General features: G+C 37.2%; 1 protein-coding gene across 3 annotated transcripts in view; it reads right to left on the bottom strand.

The window, feature by feature from the left end:
* Positions 1-1,765: 1,765 nt before the first annotated feature.
* Positions 1,766-27,604, bottom strand: part of LOC121383126 — a 36,069-nt gene continuing 10,230 nt past the window's right edge. For all 3 annotated transcript variants that reach the window (XM_041512928.1, XM_041512929.1, XM_041512930.1), the window contains exons 3-8: positions 14,341-14,509; positions 8,262-8,398; positions 6,756-6,930; positions 5,490-5,535; positions 3,630-3,740; positions 1,766-3,171 (exon numbers count right to left, since the gene is read on the bottom strand). In XM_041512928.1, the coding sequence (XP_041368862.1) occupies positions 2,833-3,171; positions 3,630-3,740; positions 5,490-5,535; positions 6,756-6,930; positions 8,262-8,398; positions 14,341-14,509 (977 nt within the window). In that variant the 3' untranslated portion in view covers positions 1,766-2,832. The remainder of the gene's footprint in view (positions 3,172-3,629; positions 3,741-5,489; positions 5,536-6,755; positions 6,931-8,261; positions 8,399-14,340; positions 14,510-27,604) is intronic.

Below are 27,604 nucleotides of genomic sequence, written 5' to 3'. Positions count from 1 at the left end.
TTATAGGGTTATGAGACATGAAGTAAAACAAAAGTTGAATGCAATATATATATATAAAAGGCATGGTTTTGCATCAATGTTCATTGCTGGAATTAAGATGCATAATGCTATTTTACTTTAATCCTTAGTCTCATTATCATATGGTGTAAGTGTCGGGTACTCGGGTTTGGGTCGAGTTTGACCCTCAAGTACTCGAGTCCAATATGTTGGACTCGTGGAGGCTCTAGCACACTCCATAAATGGTTTTCCTAAATGTTCAATTCTCAGAGGTCTGCAGCCAAAAACATCACTTTTGTATCACTGTTTTCAGACACAAGTACAAACTGAAGCATAATTAAATGCTATTTTACTTTATTTCTTAATCTCATCATCATCTAGTGTAAGTGTTGGGTAAGTGTTGGACTTGTGGAGGCTCTACAACAAGAGTTATAAACTGCACCAATGCTGGCAGAATCCTCAAAAAAGTTACAAGCATAGTTGTTGTCAATATGGTAATTAAAATCAAGAAGCTCTTTCTGTCTTGAAATATGGGTGAGGAAAAATGTGGAATAGGATCTGAAACCTCATGAGCAGACATGAATATTAAATAAGAAAGTAATAGCATATTTGTTAGGATTTTTTTTTTCAATTTATTTTTGGTGTTTCTGTATACAAAATAGTTTTATGTTTAAAGATGAAGTACTGTTATGGCAATACCAATGTATATTTTTTTAACAATGAATTGTTTGTCCTAAATCTGATGACTGCTTTTATTCCAAATAACTTATAATGAACAGAATGATTGTTTTTATTTTCAGTTACTTTTTAATAAACATTATAAAAACATTTAATCCTTATACCTGGACATGACACATTGATTTAGGAAATTCATCTCTTATGTTGTTTTTATGCTAATAAATTTGTATAATAAAATCAATAATAAGACCATGTTAACCGTTGGCAAATGTTTTATTGTGTTAAATAAATAAATAAATTAGTACAAGTTGTTCTTCGGCTCATTTTCACAAGTGTACAAACTATGCTGGAAGTGAAAGTCATAAATTGATGATGTATAATTTGAATGGTTCTGTAAATAACAGTAAGACATTTTGAATGATTTTGTTCCTACAAGTTTGTACATTTGTGAAATGACTAGAAAAATAAATTAACCTATAAAACATGATAAATAAAATAGTGCAATATTTTTTTATTAAATGCAGACATAGACACAAGAAGAAACATGATAAAATAATTTTAACACATTTTAAACACTGGTTGTTTAGTGTCGTGTCATGTGGTTATTATGATACTTGCTGAGAGGGAAAACCCAGGACCTCCATAGAGGAGGAATGGGAATTCTCCTCGGATCAGCTGTTTTCCTCTCATGGAACATTGTGTTTCCTCTCATTTTAATCATCCTTTCCTCCAAAATGTGTCAGATGGCACAGATTTTAACCTAGGACTTCTGGAACCCCTCTAGATATCCTCTGGGTTTTTTTTACAGTTCACCAATTCCCACCCCTGATATAGGCTACTTCTACAGAAAATCAGGAAGGGTTGTTTTATATGCACTTTTTTATAGACAAAACCATAAACATTTATATGTGGCCTTTGATATCTTTAGGTCATTGGTTGAGGTGGCAAGAATGTTAAAAGTTTGTTTTGTTTAACGACACCGCTAGAGCATATTGATTTATTCATCATCGGCTATTGGATGTCAAACATCTGGTAATTTTGACATATAGTCTTTAGAGAGGAAACCTGCTACATTTTTCTATTAGTAGCAAGGGATCTTTTATATGCACCATCCCACAGACAGGATTGCACATACCATGGCCTTTGATATACCAGTTGTGGTGCACTGGCTGGAACGAGAAATAGCCAAATGGGTCCACCGACTGGGATCGATTCGAAACCAATGGCATATCGGGCAAATCCTTTACCAGTGTAAACCTGATGGATGCACTGAGGGCAACTCATTTGAGATGAGTACTCTACTACTGAGCTACAGCCCATCCCATTGATTTATAAACTGTAACTGTCATGTGGAAAGATTGTCTTTGTTTTGAATCTTGCAAAGTTTGTTGCAAAGAATTGACTGATCACTGAGTATATATGTTTTTCATTTGATACATGGTAAGTAATACACACTACACATTTCACTACAGAAGGTACCACTTAAATGTTTACAAAACATAAATCTGCTACATATCTGACTGATATTTACTATGCAGAAGGTGATTGAATCCCCTACAACTCCAAGCAAATGTTTTCAATGCATTTTCAGGGGGATCATGACCCGACCCCCCCTAAATACTTTGCTTGCCATGGTCTAGATCTTCGCCCTACATAAATTCCTGCACACATGCCTGCCATATACAATTAGAATGGACTACACCCTAAATAAACTTGTAGTAAACTTGTAGTTTTAAAAGTACAACAATAATCTTGGCACATCACTGTGAAGCATGCCTTCTGCACTAATTAGTTTAAGACTCCAAAACAATTTTAGGTAATTGAGAGGGAGGGCAATAAAATATTGAAAACTTAATGAATGAAAGAATGAACATTTAACGACACCCCAGCACAAAAATACACATTGGCTGTTGGTTGTGACCAATTAAACAAAACTGAATTTGCTTAATAGTAAACATTGTGGTCAGTCTATAATTTTTTTTTAAATGTATACCACATATAAAAATATGGTCATATTATCTTCATATTGAAGGAACCTAACTAAATAGCTGGTCATAATATATAGTAGTCTGGAGAAAATTATACTATGTGACCATGTTTTAACTGCAATATTTCCTAGGCTAATGAGATAACCAGTAGAGATAATGTTAGACTAGTTCAAATGTCTCTTAGACTCTCGTCATCATTGGTCAGACTGGATGATACTTGGTTTTTTGGTGAGCACTGTTCAAAAGTGCCGACGCTATCGGAGTCTGGAATGTTACTGGGTGGTAATTGCACTTCATCTGTTTCAGTTTCCTGAATGCTTGTTTCGCAGTTCACAGTTTTTTCGTTTGACAAGGACTTTGATGATTCCAAATGAGGTGAACAACTTGTTTGTGGTTTAGTCTCATCACTGTTGCCAGTACACTCGGTACTGCGTGTTTCCTGTACAGTTCCATTGCTGTGCCAGTGGTGTTGGTATCTTGGGTTAGATTCTTCAAAATAACTGGCAGGCTGAAAACAGAAAAAAATGTCGTCTTATAATATATATATTATACAATATATAAGCAAAACCAAGGTTTATACACATTACCCTCTCCCGCCCACATTTGGAGATAATTTTGGCTATTTCAATGCAACACTTTTTGTCAGAAAGCATATTTCAACAGAACCCAGGCATGTGTGTAGGGGGTGGGTTTGTGGGTCGAAACCCCTGCTCAAGCAAATATTTTTATCTTTTTCAATACATTTCTGGGGGAGCATATCTCGAACCCTATATAAACTTTTCTTGCCACAGTCTCGACCCCCCACCCCCACCCCTCCCCCGCTAACTAAAATGTCAGCACATGCACCTGGTACCCTAAATAGCCACCACTTCAAACATCCTTCTTATGAGCTTTGTTAAATAAAATCTAGTTTGCATTGCAAAGATAAAGATGAAGACAGATTCAATGTACTAAAGGAACAACAACCTGAAAACTACTGGTATTTTGTTTTATGTCGGCATCATTAAGAGGTTCCGAACTGGAACTGTTGGTGGACGTCTGCTCAGTAGGTCGACCTAGTTTCAGAGGGTTTATTACCTGAAAAGCATACATCGGAATTTTACTAAATTAATAAAACTGGATCTAATCAATAATTTAAAACAAAAGTGTGTGTGTGTGTGGGGGGGGGGGGGGGTGTTGAAGGCATAAAGGACATGACCAACCCATAAAAAGAGAAACTCAATGATTGAGAAAAAAAAAACCCCAGAAAAAAAGAGGCACTTTAATACGTTTAAGTGGGGGTGGATTTTCTCCATCCCACATGGATTTGCCTCTGCGAAACGTGTACCGGGTATGTCAAATAAATGTGAAAACGTAAAATGCTGCATAGCGACAGTGGGAAATAATGGACATCAACAATTAGCTCATGAATGTTTAGACGTTGCCTCCCTTACACCATTTGAATATACATGTATGTAATTGTAGCAATATAAAATAAAAAAGAATCAAATTCACAAAACAATATTGCTATCTTATTTTACAATAAATTATGGTCAGGTAGCATTGTAAAACATTTTTAAAAACTAGTATAGCCCACAATCCAAGTGCCAAATGAAATCCATCAATGGGTTAAAATAAGCATTTGAACAATATTATTAAAAGCAAATTACATGTATATATACATATTAAGAACATCATATTGAAAATCAAGAAGCTTTTTAAGACGTATATCTATAGATGAATTCGTGTAAGACAATCGAGATTTGCAGTTACTATAACATTCCAAGCTTAATGGCAATAGTTAATGGGCTATGATTTTGTTTTAACATTACACTCATTTTCAATAAACCGGTTCGCAGAAAGCAAAATAATTTATCAGTTGTTAAATGTTATGGTTCCCACCATCTACCAACAATAAATTTTAAAAAAACTGAAAAGTATCCACTTTCCTTATATAGCCTACCTACGAGTTTTACCTTTTTGACAGTCTCGTTATTGTCGCTACTGCAAAATGTAAAGTTTCAGCTACTTTTTATGACACTAAATGCTGTAACGTGCTTAATTACATTTGCTAATTTCACAGATATTTATATAATAGTTTAAATGCTTCCTCATATCTTGTAAATTATATTACAATCATCCGTTTCAGAACACACACACAAAAAGAAAGAATTATTTTGATAATAAAATGCACCAGTTTATTGAGAATGAGTGTAATGTTAAAACAAAATCATAGCCCATAGTAATTAATTTTGGATAATTATAGTAACTGCAAATCTCGATTGTCTTACACGAATTCATCTATAGAAATACGTCTTAAAAAGCTTCTTGATCTTCAATATGATGTTCTTAATATGTATATAATTTGCTTTTAATAATATTGTTCAAATGCATATTTTATGAACCCTATTTATGGCAAAATCACCGCTATTAGGACTTCGTCTCTGCTAACCAGCTCTCACGACTTGATTTACCAATATACTACATGTAGTTTGAATTTGCCCGTAAACGTGTTACTGGAAAACATATTCTTGACGAAAAGAAAAGCTTGGACTATTTGTTTAACGTAGGCGCGTGTAAGGGGTGGGTTCAGGGGCCGAAACCACCTGCTGAAGCAAATTTTCTTCTTCTTCTTTTTTTCAATATATTTTCCCGGGAAGCATGACTAGAAACGTCCTCGCTATAGTCTAGACCTCTTTATATATATTTCTGCACACACGTCTGTAACCACACCTCAGCACATTTGTAATTATATTATGACTGTTTGATGTCTAAGAAATAGTTATGTCAACACCTTGTCGAGAGAAAAAAAGAAAATCTGCTCTTATTAAAATATTATGTACTTACCTCTTTTTGAAGACAGTCTAAAAATTCCACACCATAGAATACTGTAGTTGGGGCGTTAAGGTAAATATGTTCTCTTTGAAGATAATTGTGGGCAGGGTACAATGAAACTCACAAGCAATGCACATAATATTATATAATTTATTAGCTTTAAGCCTTCCGGCTCATAGGCATACATTTTATATACAAATCAATAACATTTGACAGTTATGTGTTATATGTAGTTACATATAAATTAAAATACAACTAGTGTGCTGTGTGACCTTTGCCTCAAATATTTATAATAAAAATATATTTGGATTGAATGTTACCTGTCTAAATTCAAAATGAGTGTGTATGTTTTGTTTAACGACACCGCTAGAGCACATTTATTTATTAATCATCGGCTATTGGATGTCAAACATTTGGTAATTCTGACTCGTATAGTCATTAGAGAAAACCCGCTACATGTTTCTAATGCAGCAAGGAATCTTTTATATGCACCATCCCACACACAGGATAGCACACATACCAGTCGTGGTGCACTGGCTGGAACGAGAAATAGCTCAATAGGCCCACCGACGGGGATCGATCTTAAACCGACCGCGCATCGAGCGAGCGCTTTACAAATTCAAAATTATTTTAAATGTATATATAAATACAAAATGTGGTAGTATACTGCTATTATTATTATTATTTTAAATTATTGTTATTGTTATTATTATTATTATTATTATTATTATTAAAGCCATATCGATGCAATTGTCTGTCATAATGTTTTATTTATTAACCTTTATCAATTTTCAACCAAACGACACGGAAGTATGGTTATTAGTAACTTATAAAATATGATTAATATTAGTCTACAAAATCAATCTTGTAAAATGTTTACGTTTTAACCACAAAATTGTCAGATCTTCGCCTTTGCTTAACTGACCTCAAAGCAGCAAAATTAATTTAAACACATTCATGACATGATGTTTTATTATAATCATATCATACTTCTTATTCTGCTGTTTCCATTAGACGATCCGACCAAAACGGACGGTATATACTGCCACCTTTCCTCGACTTTGGTGTAAGTTCACACATTAATAATGATGTTTCTTAAAACAAAATATAGCCAGTTGCCCCTGCCCACCCCCCACTAGATCCGCCTCTGATAGCCCAAGTCTTCTGATCTCGTGTGCACTGCATTTTATGTTTTCAACTGTGGGGTCTGATGCAGTCCTAAAGTTACCACCGTCAAGGGATAAACGTAACAATGCACGTTTGTCACAAAAAGGATATGACTTGTATTTTCCTTTTCTCCTCATCTGGATATCCGGAAACAGCATCCTAGCCGCCCTGTTGCACTGCACTCCCCAGTGGTGAATGTCTGGATCTTTTATCTTAGCAGCCAAAACCTCCAGCAGCTGATCACGAGACACCCCCGATTCAGTGTCGCCTGTCCAGTGTATTATTTCTGAAACAAAGACAAAATAAAAGTTGAAAATTGTTTTGTTTAACGATACCGCCAAAGCACATTGATTTGTTAATCATCGGCTACTGAATGTCAAACATTTGGTAATTTTGAAATAGAGTCTTAGAAAGGAAAGTAGCTACATTTGTTTTCCATTAATAGCAAGTGGTATTTTATATGCGCCACCATCACACACAGGGTAACACATGCCACGACCTTTGATATACCAGTCATGGTACATTGGCTGGAAAGAGAAACAGCCCAATGATCCCACCGACAGAGATCGATCCCAGACAGACCGCGCATCAATCGAATGCTTTACCACCTGGCTACGTCCCCAAAACAAATCCAAAATAAACATCTTAAATTAGCCACAGAAACTTATATCAACTAGCAGACAGACAGACATCAAAGACGCATTTTGTATTGCCAACAATAACCCTCTCACAATATCAAACAATTTGCTTTTTCACAATAGATAAGGATTCCTGTGTCATGTTATATCATGTAACCAAGACATCGCAATGAACTTTTAAAATGAATAATCGATATCACTTTTTCAGTCTGATATAGGGCAGTGTGAATTTTTTTTTTTTTTTTCGATAGATGATAAAATAGATAACCTATTAATACATGTGCGTATAGTTTCAGATCTGTTATCGGGAAAGGAATGTTAACATCAGTATTACGAATCAAACATTGATATAATACATGTTACAGAGTAGCCTACGAAGCAACATACTAATCTCTTTGCAGTATTAAAACATTTACACAACAGGGTGAGTAAGAGAGGCGGTTGCCACTTCCACAACAAAGATACGAAAGGGTGCCCTTTTGTGTCTAGAAGTGCCCTTTTTGTTTGTCTGGAGACGTCCATATATTACTGTTTCCCGATTCTATTATTATACTGCCATGTCTAATTATTTTGAACTAAAGCAAGTTATGCATACTTTCTTATATTCAGGTATGATATCAGCAATAGATAGCCATTTACTCTCCTACCAGACCTCCCACCCCACTCCCACCCCAAACAGCAGCTTTACATTGATGCTGTTCCAAAACAACATATCGTTCAACAATTACGTAACGCTCCAGGAAGTCGCTTTAAAAAAAAATGGTTGTTAGTACATGTATTTCAAAAGGCGCCATTGTGGGATACAATATTATTCTGAGGTTAAAAAAACTAAACAAAAACCCAGCCTGATTTTGTGTTCCGTATTTGTTACATTTTAAAGAAACCCATTAATACTAGCAGGCATGTAATTTGTTTTAGGACTTTAAATGAAATTTTGATTTGCCATGCTTTATGTTTTTATTAAAAAGTGAAACTATACCAGGTAGGAAACGAATGACGAGGTCAAGGTCACGAGAAATGTCCCGTAGTGGTTGATAGCCGGTGTTCTCTGTGTCGCTGCTGTCGTCGTGGATTTGGGTCAGCTGATCAACGTACTCCAGGCCAAAGAAATAGGTTCCACTCAGATTAAGGCAAATCACTGTTAGCATCATCACATGAATACTGGCATCATCACACACGTATTAGCACCATCAGCATAATCACACATGTACTAGCATCATCACACACGTACTAACATAATCACACACATACACTAACATCATCATCATCATCATCATCACACATACTAACATCATCATCATCATCATCACACACGTACTATTATTATCACCATCATCATCATCATCACACATGTACTAGCATCATCATCATCACACACGTACTAGCATCATCATCATCATCATCATCATCACACACGTACTAGCATCATCAGCATCATCATCACACACGTACTAGCATCATCATCATCATCATCACACACGTACTAGCATCATCAGCATCATCATCACACATGTACTAGCATCATCATCATCACACACGTACTAGCATCATCATCATCATCATCATCACACACGTACTAGCATCATCAGCATCATCATCACACATGTACTAGCATCATCAGCATCATCATCATCACACACGTACTAGCATCATCAGCATCATCAGCATCACACACGCACTAGCATCATCAGCATCATCATCATCACACACGTACTAGCATCATCAGCATCATCAGCATCACACACGCACTAGCATCATCAGCATCATCATCACACACGTACTAGCATCATTAGCATCATCATCACACACGTACTAGCATCATCATCATCATCATCACACACGTACTAGCATCATCATCATCATCATCATCACACACGTACTAGCATCATCAGCATCATCATCACACACGTACTAGCATCATCATCATCACACACGTACTAGCATCATCATCATCATCATCACACACGTACTAGCATCATCAGAATCATCATCATCACACACGTACTAGCATCATCATCACACATGTACTAGCATCATCAGCATCATCAGCATCACACACGTACTAGCATCATCAGCATCATCATCACACACGTACTAGCATCATTAGCATCATCATCACACACGTACTAGCATCATCATCATCATCATCATCACACATGTACTAGCATCATCAGCATCATCATCACACACGTACTAGCATCATCAGCATCATCATCACACGTACTAGCATCATCAGCATCATCATCACACACGTACTAGCATCATCATCACACACGTACTAGCATCATCAGCATCATCATCACACACGTACTAGCAGAATCAGCATCATCATCAAACACGTACTAGCATCATCAGCATCATCATCACACACGTACTAGCATCATCATCATCATCATCACACACGTACTAGCATCATCACACATACTAGCATCATCACACACGTATCAACATCGTCGTCATCATCATCATCACACCCATACTAGCATCATCACACACGTACTAGCATCATCAGCATCATCATCACAAACGTACTAGCATCATCACACACGTACTAGCATCATCATCATCATCATCACAAATGTACTAGCATCATCACACATGTACTAGCATCATCATCATCATCATCATCATCATCATCACCACACGTACTAGCATCAACAAATATGTACTAGCATCATCATCATCATCACCACACATTCTAGCATCATCACACACGTACTAGCATCATCAGCATCATCAGCATCACACACGCACTAGCATCATCAGCATCATCATCATCACACACGTACTAGCATCATCAGCATCATCAGCATCACACACGCACTAGCATCATCAGCATCATCATCACACACGTACTAGCATCATCATCACACACGTACTAGCATCATCATCATCATCATCACACACGTACTAGCATCATCATCATCATCATCATCACACACGTACTAGCATCATCAGCATCATCATCACACACGTACTAGCATCATCATCATCACACACGTACTAGCATCATCATCATCATCATCACACACGTACTAGCATCATCAGAATCATCATCATCACACACGTACTAGCATCATCATCACACATGTACTAGCATCATCAGCATCATCAGCATCACACACGTACTAGCATCATCAGCATCATCATCACACACGTACTAGCATCATTAGCATCATCATCACACACGTACTAGCATCATCATCATCATCATCATCACACATGTACTAGCATCATCAGCATCATCATCACACACGTACTAGCATCATCAGCATCATCATCACACGTACTAGCATCATCAGCATCATCATCACACACGTACTAGCATCATCATCACACACGTACTAGCATCATCAGCATCATCATCACACACGTACTAGCAGAATCAGCATCATCATCAAACACGTACTAGCATCATCAGCATCATCATCACACACGTACTAGCATCATCAGCATCATCATCACACACGTACTAGCATCATCACACATACTAGCATCATCACACACGTATCAACATCGTCGTCATCATCATCATCACACCCATACTAGCATCATCACACACGTACTAGCATCATCAGCATCATCATCACAAACGTACTAGCATCATCACACACGTACTAGCATCATCATCATCATCATCACAAATGTACTAGCATCATCACACATGTACTAGCATCATCATCATCATCATCATCATCACCACACGTACTAGCATCAACAAATATGTACTAGCATCATCATCATCATCACCACACATTCTAGCATCATCACACACGTACTAGCATCAACACACACGTACTAGCATCAACACACACGTACTATCATCATCATCATCACCACACATACTAGCATCATCACACACGTACTAGCATCATCATCATCATCATCACCACCACACATACTAGCATCAACACACACGTACTAGCATCATCATCATCATCATCACACATACTAGCATCATCATCATCATCATCACACATACTATCATCATCATCATCATCATCACACACGTACTATCATCATCATCATCATCATCACCACACACATACTAGCATTAACACACACGTACTAGCATCATCATCATCATCATCACACAAGTACTATCACCATCATCACACACATACTAGCATCAACACACATACTAGCATCAACACACGTACTAGCATCAACACACACGTACTATCACCATCATGACACACGTACTAGCACAACCACACACATACTAGCATCATCACACACGTACTAGCATCAACACACACGTACTAGCATCATCACACAAGTACTAGCATCTTCACAAAAGTACTAGCACCATCATCACACAAGTACTATCATCATCACACAAGTACTAGCACCATCATCACACACATACTAGCATCAACACACGTACTAGCATCATCATCATCATCACACACGTACTAGCATCAACACACACGTACTAGCATCAACACACACGTACTATCATCATCATCATCACACATACTAGCATCACCACACACGTACTAGCATCATCATCATCATCATCACACATACTAGCATCATCATCATCATCATCACACATACTAGCATCATCATCACACACGTACTATCATCATCATCATCATCATCACCACACACATACTAGCATCAACACACACGTACTAGCATCAACACACACGTACTAGCATCATCACACACGTACTAGCATCAACACACACGTACTATCATCATCATCATCATCATCACCACCACCACACACATACTAGCATCAACACACACGTATTAGCATCATCATCATCATCATCATCACACAAGTACTATCACCATCATCACACACGTACTAGCATCATCACACACGTACTAGCATCAACACACACGTACTATCACCATCATGACACACGTACTAGCACCATCACACACGTACTAGCATCAACACACACGTACTAGCATCAACACACACGTACTAGCATCTTCACAAAAGTACTAGCACCATCATCACACAAGTACTATCATCATCACACAAGTACTAGCACCATCATCACACACGTACTAGCATCAACACACGTACTAGCATCATCATCATCATCACACACGTACTAGCATCATCATCATCATCACACACGTACTAGCATCATCATCATCATCACACACGTACTAGCATCATCATCATCATCACACACGTACTAGCATCAACACACGTACTAGCATCATCATCATCATCACACACGTACTAGCATCATCATCATCATCACACACGTACTAGCATCATCATCATCATCACACACGTACTAGCATCATCATCATCATCACACACGTACTAGCATCATCATCATCATCACACATACTAGCATCATCATCATCATCATCATCACACATACTAGCATCATCACACACATACTAGCATCATCATCACACATACTATCATCATCACACACATACTAACATCATCACACACGTACTAGCATCGTCACCATCATCATCATCATCACATACTAGCATCATCAGCATCACCACACACATATTGGTCATCAACATAATCACATACACATTGGGTCATCAACATAATCACATACGCATTGGGTCATCAACATAATCACATACGTATTGGGTCATCAACATAATCACACACATATTGAGTCAGACATGTAGTTTTATTTTAGATCTGCATGCGCACAGAAAGCTAATTTAAGATAATCGAAATCACCTGATCATTGGTGACGTAGTGATTAATCCACCGGCTGGTAAGTACTGGGTTCACATCCAGGTACCGGCTAGCATCCATAATATAAGTTTTAATTGCTCATTGAGATGTATGACCACTATACCAACGTCTCTTTTCACTAAACCCCAACAACAAACAGGCAGACAACTCAAATAGCGAAGTTGTGTACCAAGGACTATGTGTGACAGTAATTGGATATATATGAGACAATGCAAATCAGCCCACGACAACCAGACTTGTCTGGGACGTATGCAAATTACTGTTATGTAACCCGGATATTTTAATTATTCCCGTATAGAAAGTTCAGGCACTACGCAAAAAAATAAAATAATAAAATAAAATAAAATAAAATAAAAATTGAAAAATGAAAAATAATAATAAAAAATAAAAATAAAATAAAATAATAACCTGCTATTGATAACCTGCTACGTCCATGTAAATCATGTCCTAAATTTAATGCACGAATAAAAAAAATCGGGACACGGAAGCAACGCGCGAACAAAACGATCGTTCATCCAATCGGTGACTATTGTGACCGATTCCCGACGTCCTTTAATGTGCAGCTAGGTTGCAACGAGCGTCACTTAAACTAAACGTGTCTGGCAAATCAGTGCTATATGAAACTGGTTTATTTCGATTAGGCTGTCCCAGTAATATACAGTACACTCGTCCATTATTCCCGTGTATGGAAGAATGTCATTCCTTCGATGCCAGTAATAATAATTTAATGCGACAAGCTCTCTGGAGTATACAACTAGTAATGCGACATACTTAATCACATTGTTAGTCCAGTAAAAAAATATAAGTCCTCTACGACAACATATATAATAGAATGAAAACCTAAAAACCCGCTACATTTTCCTAATCCAGCAAGGGATCTTTTATATGCATTTTCCCACAGACAGGAAAGCACATACCACGGCCTTTGACCAGTTGTGGTGCACTGACTGGAACGAGAAAACCCCCCAATCATTTGAATGGATCCAATGAGGTGGTTCGATCTTGCGACGCAAGCACCTCAGGCGAACACTCAACCGACTGAGCTAAATCTGGCACCTATAGTTTATTTCATATTGACTGTGTTTGAATATGATACTGTATCAAATTACAAAAGGTTCAACTTCTATAAAACTTGTAATGTGTTTCGATGTTTATTTTTATCTTCTATTTTTTAATAATCATAAGCATATGAGACAGGGGGGTAACTGCTCCCCCCCCCCCCCCCCCCAGTGCTGGAGCAAAACCTCAAATTTTGGCAAAAATAATAGACATATTCGAGCAAAATATGCTAATCTCAGACCATTTTACCGTGTATTTCCATCATTCTACCCTCAGCATTAATCCCACAAATCAAGGATACTTTTTGTATTTGCCCTTTCGCTGTGCTAAACTTGCAGGGAAGATTTCTCTGACGGCCTTGTTGCAAGCAGGACCCCATTGTACCATGTCTGGAAGATCCATGGCGACGCTCACTTTCTGCAGGAGTATGTCACGGGATACATTACCTCTTGGAGACGCCTGTACGAGGTCTACAAATCAACAAGGAGACATTCGATATAGGCCTACAACATTATAAACAAAACTTGTTTTCTGCTAGTTTTAATAATAATAAACCAGAAATCTCGAGTATATCTTTAATATCTGAAGAGCAACCAGGCCTACGATTAATCATTTAGGCCTTGGTATGTAGCCTACCAAAAACAAAATGGCGCCGAACAGTGGAAACAGAGATGAAGGAGACAGGACACACTTGGGCACCATCGAGCGATTGGCAAGGGATAGACCGGCGTGGAGGAACTTCGTCGCTGCCCTAAATGCTATTAAGCGTGACAGGAAATTATACTGTAGCTTACCATCCTGTCTCTCAGATAGTGCACATAAAAGATCCCATAAATGTTTCTAATCGAAAAGAGTAACCCATGCAGGCGCTTGTGCAGGAATTTTATCAAGGAGGTCTAGACAATGGCAAGTGAAGTTTATAGGGGTGGTCGAGTCATGCTCTTCCGGAAAATATATTGGGAAAAAAAAAATCGTTAAATAAGATATTTCTTCCTTCTTCCTTTTCCCATAGTAACACATCACGGCCATTAGTATAGAGTTACCCGTCGCGAAATACTGTTTGGAAAGTGAACACCTACCACCTCCATCAAATAAGATCAATCTAACGATCAATCGCAACTCATGGTTGCTTCTTTGATGAAACTGGTTTTCATGGCAAAAAGGTACTTAATTATAAAAATGTTTGGATAAAACAGGTAAGATTTTAATCTGTTCCATTTATTTGTAGTACTGTTTGTTTGTGTTTTGTTTTGTTTTGGTTCCTTTTTCTTTACAAGTTGTCACGGGGATCCTATAATACCCGTAACTGGATGAAACACGATTATCCAAATATCTCTCCTAACTGTATATCTATTAGATCTCTCTGTAACAGGCAGTTATACCCGCTGTGGCTCGTCTCTAGGTATGATCAGAGATACGATCTTATATAAAGTATATATTATTATAGCACGTTTAGTTCACTAAAAAACACAACAAAAACACAATACACTTTGGAATCTGTATTAACCTACGCTGACAAATGTACTGCCGCAGTAGTTAATTAACAACAACAAATAATAACAACCCAGAACTGATCACTTAATTAGTTAATCTCTAGGTGTCTAGTTTACACAATATGCTAATCACTTCACCGTGACACAACACCCACACGTGTGATAATTGAGAAACGCTTCCAGGAGAACTTAATTAATAAAGGAATCACAACTCTATTCCTAACTGGTTAATGTTTAATTAACCCTTACTACTCGTTCAATAACGTGTGATAATTGAGAAACGTTTCCAGGGGAACTTAATTAATAAAGGAATTACAACTCTATTCCTAACTGGTTAATTTTTTTATTAACCCTTAACTACTCATTCAGTAACCTTGTAACACAGAATTAATACTGGTACCTATCACAATAAAGACAATAACCTACAGTTTACCTAGGTCCTCTAGGATGACTTGTTAAGCTTTTTATAATTATTTAGGACAGTGAGCCTACAGATTACTGCGTCAGATGACCGGCAACACCGTCTAAATAATATTGGTATAATACAGTATTAAAATATTTAAAGTCACATCAATCACATCAAGGTTATACACAGAGCAGAAATAAAATTATTTACCAGTCCGGACGGACCAACGTTCCCCCTGGACGCCTTCCAATATGTTTCTCCCCAATATCTCTAAAACCCTAGCTATTTATTCAAAACTCTCAGAGACAGCGAATATCGCCTGGGGGCACAAGGCGGTACTGAATCTTATCATGTGGATTTTCCACAGCCACCACGCCGGGATATCTTTTTCTGATCGTCAGACTGGCTGTCGCCATTCGCCAAAATCACGGTTGTAAAAACCGCACTCGCAGAGGTATTACGTAACTACTGGCCACATGGTCTCCACAGTTGGACTAAGTGCATATTGGAATGCACGGTCGCGCGAAGGTATTACGTAACAAATTGCCCATCTGGGCTTAAGTGCAATTGGAACTGCACACGATCCTCTAAAACAATTAATATCGCCACAGGCGAAAAGAAATTAAGAGCATGTACCGTCACACACCCCCACCTCAAAAAGGATATTTCCTCTACTCTAGGAATAGGGAAATATACTACATTAAAACAGAGGTGCGTTAACCGACGCATCCGGGCATTTATAACACATGTAATAATAAGGTGACTACCAGTAATCACACTGAGTCTCTGAGAACCTGGTATACAAATATAATATATATATATAAACAAAACAGAAATCAAGAATGTCAACACATTATCATAACGTTCAACTTCGGGACAGGGTATCAGCGATTACATTGGATGTGCCCTTGATATGTTCAATGGTAATTGGGAATTCCTGCAGAAGAAGACTCCATTTCAAAACTCTGGTTGGAGGCTTTCATTAGGATGGTCCAGTCCGTCTTCGTCTTCTTGGAACAGCACAGCTCCAGCACCCACGTCACTGGCACCCACAGCTAGCTTGAAAAGCCTTCGGTACTCTCGTGCTGCCATCACGGGAGACGAGGAGAGCATCTGCTTGAGACGGTTGAATGACTTCTCGCATTCATCTGGCCATTGGAACTTCGTTTCCTTCTTTTTCAGCGTCGCACGTTTTCCAGGTTTTCTCCGATAGGCATGCTGTCGAATCGGTGTAGCGTTGGGTTCCAAGCGCACATCCTGGCTTAAGGTATTGGTAACCGTTGGAAGGTCCTGACAAATGGAAACATTGTCTTGTTTCAACGTAGTCAACTTTTCTCGCTGGGGGTTCAAGTCTGCTAGAATCTGGCTGTTGGTTAATTTGATATCTGCAGTCTTGACGTCATCACAGGAAATTGAGTGACTCTCAATTTGGACCTGTAGTACTGGAACTATCGGCAGTCTGTCAAAATAACCTTTTAGCAAATTGATGTGACAATACCTACTTTTCCTAACCCTATCAGGAGTGTTTATCACATACCTTGTCTCATTAACCCGTTTGTGCACAACATAGGGCCCGAAATACCTGTTCTGCAATGAACCCCGTTTAATGGGAAGGTACAGCAGCACCTTATCCCCTGGTTTAAATTCCCGACTCCTAGTCTTCCTATCAAACACTAAATTTATTTTGCTCTGAGCATGGCTCAGTTGCTTCCTAGCCTTCCTATCAAACACTGATTTTATTTTGCTCTGAGCATGGCTCAGTTGCTTCCTAGCCTTCCTATCTCTAACTCTTATTCATTAATACTCCCTTGTCCATATCATAACCTGACATCTGATCCTCCATCTCACCCTCTGTTAACAATGTAGTGCGAGCTGCCAACAATTTTGGATCAGCCCCCTGCTCTAGAATTAACTCTTGTCTATTACAAGGTAATTCCCCTCTATCAAACACAACTGGTTCAATTTCCCTCTGCGGGAGATCAACAGGTTCCACCACATTTAATTCCTCAGTTGACTTATCTACCATTTTACTGATAACCTCATCTACTCCAATTTCATGGCTCACACACGTATCAGACAAATCACAAATATCCTCTGGGTCTCGTGCTAACCTACTGGCCATAGCCCTAGTCATTACACACGCAGAATATCTAATCTCATCAACCTCACTCTCTTCTATTGGAAAAGGGCTGTCTTTATTTAACAATTGGTCACATTTCGGATGACAACACTGACTAGTCAAATCATTACCCAACAAAACTCCTATGTTTTCAACAGGCAAGTCCTTTACAACACCCATAATGACTGGTCCCGTCACAAACTTCGAACACAAGAAAACCTTATATAACCGGACAACAATTTTTTCTCCGGTAACTGAGGTTAAGGACAAACTACGTCCTGTATCTGAATTTTCAATACCAGCTAAACACTTTGACGTTATAAGCGACAGATTACACCCGGTATCTCGATAGATTGATATTGCCTTCGGACTCAATTCTTGTTTCACATCACAAACCATACCAGTGGACACATACGGGTTTACTTTCTCTGCCATGGGACTAACCATTAACTCTCTCGCTAACGGAGCTGACCTCACTAAACCGACCACTTACGCATTATCGCGTTTCCTTTTAAAACAGTCCCCGACAAGATGGTTATCCTTTTTACAGTAACTGCAATGTGGACGAAAAGTTCGTGCATTGGCTGATAATGCAGGTTTATCCTTACTTTGCCCACCAGGTGCATTCGTTGCCTGACTAGCCGACCAATTAGATGACTCTCCCCAATAGTTACTTTCCCGGGGAAAACCTGGCTGAAATTTCTTCTTATCACCCTGTTGTAAAGAGCTACCCTGTACTGCCTGAGCTTTGTGTATTAACATGTAATCATCTGCCACTATGCCTGCCTCCTCTATCTTTTTGACATCACGATCCTCTAAATGAATACGTAAGCTAACTGGTAATCCATTTTTAATGTCCTGTAAGATCAACAACTCCCGTAAGATGAGACACCACCCATTTATCAAACATCCCTGCCTTCTTAGCCACAAACTCACTATAAGACTGACCCTGCGTTTTTCTCAACTCGCTATACCGTAAACGATAATCCTCAGGTCGTAATTCATACGCCCTCAACACTGCCGCCTTAACTAGGTCGTACTGACTTGCTCGCTCATCACTCATTGAATTATAAGCTACACTAGCCTTCCCCTTAAACTTAGACACGGCTAACAATGTCCACTTAGACTGCGACCAATTTAGCTGCTTAGCGGCCCGTTCAAAAAGTTGGAAGAACATTTCTACCTCCTGGTCATCAAATACAGGCACTGATCTATAAGCCTCCGACATGTTAAACCCATTTCCTACTTCTCGTCTGACTTCTTCAGTATTCAACTTTAACTCATGTTCCACCTTTAATTTTGCTAACTGGAATTCTCTATCTCTATCTCTGTCTTCTCTATCCCTCTCTTTTCTCTCTCTCTCTCTCTCTCTATCTCTCTCTCTTCTCTCTCTCTTTCTCTCTCTCTCTCTCTCTCTCTCTCTCTCTCTCTCTCTCTCTCTCTCTCTCTCTCTCTCTCTCTCTCTCTCTCTCTCTCTCTCTCTCTCTCTCTCTCTCTCATGCACGTTCTTCTCTTTCGTACTCAAGCTTTTTAAAAGCTAATTGTTGTTCCACACTTAACTCATTTATCTCTATCTCTGGAACAATCTCACGGTCTTCCATAACAGGACTATCACCAAAAACTTCCTGGATAATAATTGTCCTTATATCTCCTAAGGTTTTAGCTGATGTTAAATCAATTTCTCGCTCACCCGCGATTTCAACTAACTCGGCCTTACGTGCTCGCTTAATCTCCACTACACTGAGCGTATGCCTATCCAGCAAATTCTTATCCATGTTTAGATATGACGCACTTATTATTAATTAATTTTCTAGTGAACAACGTTGCTACTTCTAGTTATTTGTAAAAATTATTTATAAAGCCCCCATTTACAAGCAATACTTTTTTAAATATTCATGTCCCGTTTCAGATCCGGGACGAGCGCCCCAATTTTCTACTCCTGTCACGGGGATCCTATAATACCGGTAACTGGATGAAACACGATTATCCAAATATCTCTCCTAACTGTACATCTATTAGATCTCTCTGTAACAGGCAGTTATACCCGCTGTGGCTCGTCTCTAGGTATGATCAGAGATACGATCTTATATAAAGTATATATTATTATAGCACGTTTAGTTCACTAAAAAACACAACAAAAACACAATACACTTTGGAATCTGTATTAACCTACGCTGACAAATGTACTGCCGCAGTAGTTAATTAACAACAACAAATAATAACAACCCAGAACTGATCACTTAATTAGTTAATCTCTAGGTGTCTAGTTTACACAATATGCTAATCACTTCACCGTGACACAACACCCACACGTGTGATAATTGAGAAACGCTTCCAGGAGAACTTAATTAATAAAGGAATTACAACTCTATTCCTAACTGGTTAATGTTTAATTAACCCTTACTACTCGTTCAATAACGTGTGATAATTGAGAAACGTTTCCAGGGGAACTTAATTAATAAAGGAATTACAACTCTATTCCTAACTGGTTAATTTTTTATTAACCCTTAACTACTCATTCAGTAACCTTGTAACACAGAATTAATACTGGTACCTATCACAATAAAGACAATAACCTACAGTTTACCTAGGTCCTCTAGGATGACTGGTTAAGCTTTTTATAATTATTTAGGACAGTGAGCCTACAGATTACTGCGTCAGATGACCGGCAGCACCGTCTAAATAATATTGGTATAATACAGTATTAAAATATTTAAAGTCACATCAATCACATCAAGGTTATACACAGAGCAGAAATAAAATTATTTACCAGTCCGGACGGACCAACGTTCCCCCTGGACGCCTTCCAATATGTTTCTCCCCGATATCTCTAAAACCCTAGCTATTTATTAAAAACTCTCAGAGACAGCGAATATCGCCTGGGGGCACAAGGAGGTACTGAAGCTTATCATGTGGATTTTCCACAGCCACCACGCCGGGATATCTTTCTCTGATCGTCAGACTGGCTGTCGCCATTCGCCAAAATCACGGTTGTAAAAACCGCACTCGCAGAGGTATTATGTAACTACTGGCCACATGGCCTCCACAGCTGGACTAAGTGCATATTGGAATGCACGGTCGCGCGAAGGTATTACGTAACAAATTGCCCATCTGGGCTTAAGTGCAATTAGAACTGCACACGGTCCTCTAAAACAATTAATATCGCCACAGGCGAAAAGAAATTAAGAGCATGTACCGTCACACAAGTAGATACAGCTTCTATGATACATACGAGTATTGATAAAATGACTTCCAGCTACTGTAACATGTACGGCTAATATAGTCTTTTTTACGATCACATTTGCAAATATAGTCTTTTTTATGATCACATTGGCAAAAAGAAAAAAAGTGGGTTTTTTTCCATTAGCAGCAAGCGATCTTTCATACACCCTTTGCCATAGACGGGTCAGCACATACAATGACCTTTAATATATCAATCGTGGACGCTTATTTAATAAAAGGAATGCTATCGCAAGACTTTTGGACTGGAATGCATATTCAACGATATATAATACACATTATTGCTTAATATCAACAAGTATATTATTATATTTAATTAATAAAATGGTTAAATGTGACGGCTATTATAAATAACGGGAGCAGCTATTTTGTACCATCCCAGTGAATACGCCCTCTAGCGAGCCGGTGGTTACGTAATACTTAACGCGTCACGTCAGGGATTTGTCTTAGAACTGAACACAAGGCAAGAATTTTATTCTCATAAACTGCACCAAGTGCAGTATGGAGAAAATATAAACAAAATAAGTTACAAAGTGTTTTCTGTAGTGGTAATGGACAGTGATTTTTTAGTTGTAGAAAATAACTGGTAAAAGGTAATTGCACTTGTTCTGTTGGTATAGTAACTAGGTATACACTTATTTCGCTTAGTAGATAAAGACGCACATTTAAAAATATAGTGGAACTCATCACCAATATCATTGTTGCACAAGTGACATATTCTCTTTTCTCTCTCAATATTAAACCATCTACCGGTTTCAAATAATTTTCTAATTTAAATTCATGCTTGAACATTCTGCAGTTAATACCTTTTGATGAGGCAAATTTATCACTATTCCATTTTTGTAAGTACTGGTCACATAATATTCGTTTAACTGCATGTTTTAACCACATAACATCCACCTGTGTGTACATGAATATATGTTACATAAACAACATTAATCTAGTATACGTTTTATAAAGGATAACCAAGTAGCCTACATGTATAATATATCGGACAATTTAGATTTTCTACTATTAACAACATTTGCCCAGTATGTAATCATTCTAACTTTAACACTAATAGACAGTGAGTATCTAACTAATTCACCATAAATCATAAAGCTTGGTGTCGACTTATTAACACATAATATATATTTGCAGAACTTGAGGTGTAATCGTTCAATGGATTACTGAAGCCCCATATTTCACATCCATATGATAATATAGGTTTTACAATCCTGTCGAACAGGTCTAATTGACAATCGATTGATAAATTGAACTGTCTGCATTTTTGTAATACAGCAAACATAGACTTTGAGGCTTGATTGATTAAATCTTTCTTAACATTTGTGAATGACCTAGATTTACTCAACACAAGCCCAGGGTATTTAACTTCAGTTACGATTTCTAAGTTTTTATTATTATACGTAAATTGATTATTTTTTGTTTTTAAGTTGCTTCTTGAAACAATATAATTTTTTTAGTCTTGGCTGCATTAACTGTTAAGTTTCCATGTGTCACAGTATACTTGAAAACAATCTAGTTGATGTTGTAAATCGTCTGCTGTTTCAGCTAGTAGGACAGTACATTAAGATCTTTCTCAAGTGGATTTGTTACCGATTCGATACCTTTGTTATTTTTTGCAGCTAAAATGTTTCTCAATCATTTAAATATAATGAAAATAAAAAGGTGACAAATTTTCTCCTTGTCGTACACCAATATTACATGGAAAATATTCAGATTTACAGCCATTGTGTACAATTCTAGATTTGATACCGTCATACATATTAAATATTATTCTGAAACATTTTCCATTAATTTCACAACTTAATAATTTTTGCCATAAACCAATACGCCATACAGAGTCAAATGCTTTTTCAAAGTCCATAAAGGCACAGTACATATTTTTCTTTGTTCCTTTTAGTAATTCTAATAATGTATATAATACAAAAATATTATCAATTGTAGAGTAACCTTGTCGGAAACCAAACTGATTTTTTTGTAGTAATTCAACTTGATCAAAGAATGCCGTAAGTCTATTATTAATTACAGATGTAAATAATTTTCCAAAACAGCTTAGCAATGTAATAGGTCGGTAATTTCTCGGATCAAGCTGATCACCTTTTTGCTTATATATACTATAATATAGCGATTATATTTCCTTCCATCCAAGCAGTAGGAATTATTCCAGTATCAAATATAATGTTAAACAGTGTAACATAAAATGTTAACAAAATATCACTTGTTGAAATTATATATTCATTGATGATCAGGTCATTCCCAGATGATTTGTTGTTTTTCATTTTCATTATGCAACATTTTATTTCTTCACCTGTGGTAAGCCTGTTAAGTTCATTATTTGTATAATCCATATTTGGCATAATATTATCAAGACTACATTCTCCGTTGACACCGTCATTAGAATTAAGTTTCTTAAAATAATCATACAGTGTATTGATATCAATACTGTTCTTGTTCTCAATGGTATTTTTATTCGAATTTAATATTTTCCAGTAATCTTTTGGATTAAATTATCTTAATCTTTTTAATTTATTCTTCATGCTAATTCTGTAAGATCTGAAGCTTTTGTCTAGTACTTTCTTATATTTACATTCTGCTTTTGTTACTTCATTTTAAAAAATAACAACCATATTTCATTTATAATCGTTTAGCTTTGTGATAATTCTGTCTAGCAGATTTGCAATCTTTTGTGAACCATGGTTTACATTTAGTATGTTTTCCAGATTTTTTCTGTTTGGATTTTGTAGCACCAAATGTATTTTTTGCAGCTGTTAACAATAATTTACTGAGTTTATCAAATAATCCATCGAAAAATGTAATAGTAATAAAGTTCATGCACTGTATCAATATTAATATTACCAGTAAAATCGTCTATTTTGCTGCTATCCCACTTCTGTGGTTTATCAGACATATGTATATCATCATTATCAGTTTGTAAAGACTTTAGCTTAAAGGGACACACCCTAGTTACGGCTAGTTGTTAACCATTACGGCGTTGTTTTTCGCTATTAAACCCATTTTTTTCACAAATAAAATTGCACGTTACTTACCGTTTATTATTTAGAATATACATTTCCATTCACCTGAAGTGTTTTTTGGTAATCCTGGTAATCCTGGTGTTTGTAATACCACAAAATGCATTTTTCGTATTTCCGAAAAACGGAGGCACGTTTCAGAAAAAACCGTTGAGCAGACAAGGTCTAATCTATTTTTAGACGGGATATTTCCATTTCAATGTCACAGACGTTGGTATACCACGTGACCGTTATCATTTTGGTTCAGTTTGTTTTCTCGTGCACGGTTCGCGCAATCAACATTCGATTTGTTGTTGTTCATTTGTGAGATTTTTCTTCACAGTTCGTGAACATTTTCAGTAACAATAAAGTTCAGACAAGTAAGTATCTCAATACAAAACATTACAAACTCTTAAAACCAATAATTTTGCTAAGTCCTACGATATCTGGAGAGGGGATACAACCAGGACAGAACATGTCCAGGAGAGGTGAAAAGAACGCACCCCAAGTCTGTGAAATTTGTCGTGACGTAGACATTGTTGTGCTTCGAGCGACATCTACCGGTGACATCAGAATACAAACTTTCAACATTATTTCAAGCAATTGGGACATGGGGATTCCCATGGTATTTATCGATATAAAACCTGATTTTTCACTCCATTTGATAAAAACGTGATCTAAGTGTGTTACAGGTTTGTAGATTAACCAAATTACAATTTATTTTCTCTGGATGGAACTAGGGTGTGCGGCTTTAATGGATAGTGGGCAGTGAACATCAGAAAATAATTTAGAAAATTCTAGTACACAAAAATCGTCAACCAGACCTAATAAACTACTAGTACCAATACAGTAATCAACAACACTGAAGTTTTTACAAGTAAATTTACCAAAATGTTTATCTTCACCAACACGACCATTAAGAATATACAGATTATTAAATTTACACAAATCTATAAGTAAATTTCCATAATTATTCTTTTTTGTGTCCATACTTTTTCTCTTAAGAGGAATGTTAAGTATTTCTAATTTGTATGCGTCAGAATTCTTGTCTTGTCTTGTTATCACACAATACCCTGTGATCTTAATAAAGGAGGCACGTCTTTTTAGTGTGTCTAGACACAGTGTCTGGGGACCGTCTAAATATACACCTGCCAATCAACAACCACAGGTACAGGCCACGGAAAGAAAATACCAATTAACCAAGAAAACACTCCGATTATTATTTCAGTTCGTGGGTTAATTTATGTACAAAACATAATACAGTTATACACTTTGACAATGGTGTTTTTTTTGTATTAAAAATTAATAATATATAACGCTGGCTTACTGGGTATGGATATTATTACAGAACATTGCGATGCATCCGCAAAAATCAGGTATGTTTTGTTTCTTCAGTTCGAAGACTACTTCCTGACGTGACACGTTAAGTATTACGTAACCACGAGCTCGCCAGAGGGCGTAATCACTGGGAAGGTACAAAATGACTGTGCCCGTGATATACAATAGACGTCACATTTAATCGTTTTATTAATTAACTATAGGATTATACTTGTTGATATTAAGCAATAATGTGCATTATATATCGTTGACTATGCATACCAGGCCAAATGCCTTAATTGTCCCTTCCTTTAACATCACAGGGTATTGGGAAGTACTTGCCACCCCTAAAATGGTAATGGACATTATCGGCTGTCATGCTTTAGTAGCCAACTGTAAATAATTCTTTAACACTCTTGATTAAGTAGAATTTCCCATCTAAAATCACAGAACTGACATATTACGTAGTCACAAAGAAAAGAACATTATCACTTGGGTATCGTGAGTGGTCGCTTTTGCACCAACGTACCCTACCAATAGGCCTAATAGTATGCATTTTTTCTTTGGATTTTTTAAGAGAGAAAAATACTATAACCCCATTTCGTTCTATTAATGCAAATTGAATTAAGTTTATTATATTATCAAGTCATTTATGTTGTTTTACAAGTCAGGTTGGTGAAAGCGAAGCGCCTTGTTGTAAATGACTGCGTTTGTTTACACTGCATACAGGAGTTAGTAGGAGCTGACGTCACTTCGCCCCAAGCTAGAGTACCGGACGCAACGAAAAGAAAAAAAATTAGCTGCCCCCAGTTGGCAGGAATAATCACGTTTTTTTTATTAACTAAAATTACGCGTTTTTCATTTCTTAAAGTGTCAGTATGTGTTGGTGGTCTGGGTATGCATCTTTCCAACACATAAGGCTCATATTTGATATTTGAAATATATTTCAATTTGCATCAATATATCGAAATGGAGTTATAGTATTTTTTCTTTTAAAAAATCCAAAGAAAAAAGCATATTATTAGGCCTATTGGTAGGATACGTTCGAGCAAAAACGACCACTCACGATACCCAAGTGATAATTTTATTTTCTTTGGGACTACGTAATTGGTCAGTTTTGTGATTTTCGATGGGAAAGTCTACTTAATCAAGGCTTTTACAGAATTACTTACAGTAATACAGCAGAACGGCTGGCAATGTCCATTACGATTTGAGGCTATCACACAATACCCTGTGATCTTAATGAAAGAGGCACGTCTTTTTAGTGTGTCTAGACACAGTGTCTGGGGACCGTCTAAATATACACCTGCCAATCAGGAATCACAGGTACCGGCCACGGAAAGAAAAGACCTATTAACCAAGAAAACACTCCGACTATTTCAGTACGTGGGTGTGGTTTAATATGATGGCAGAATCATTGCAATTACAACTTGTGTGCGATTTAGGTATTTGCTACTAGCCAAAGAATATACATTTTAAAAACCCCTACCAGCCAACCTACCAAACGTAAATGTCTGAGAACTGTACCAAAATATTGGTAAAAAAAAGAGAAAAATTCCCTTCTAATCTGTATTGAAAATGCATTTGCCTAAAAAACAAACAAAGACAAGAAGAAAAGCCCCCCCCCCCCCCCCCCCCATCCCCACCCCAATTCTGATTGACGATTTCTCGGACGAGAATAAGTTCTAGCAGATATGCTTTTTAATATACAGACATATGTATATTTATATTTTCAATAGCTTAACTGCAACATTTAGTACTGAAGGAGGGTCATATATTATTATAGTTTTACTGCATACTGAACCCAGCCAGTTATCTTACGCTAGACGTGGCCAAGCAACAAATATTTTCAACGCTGAAAATATACTGAAGAGGCATAAACAACCCAATGGGTATTTCACTAAAAACATGTTTTAATACAAATGGCATATTGTATTATTATATATATTAAAGGGGCAATCAGGTCAAATATGAGC

This window comes from Gigantopelta aegis, chromosome 10 (genome assembly GCF_016097555.1).
Source record: "Gigantopelta aegis isolate Gae_Host chromosome 10, Gae_host_genome, whole genome shotgun sequence".
NCBI lineage: Eukaryota > Metazoa > Mollusca > Gastropoda > Neomphalida > Peltospiridae > Gigantopelta > Gigantopelta aegis.
The sequence above is the reverse complement of the archived record's forward strand: the minus strand, read 5'-3'. Positions and strand labels throughout refer to the sequence as shown.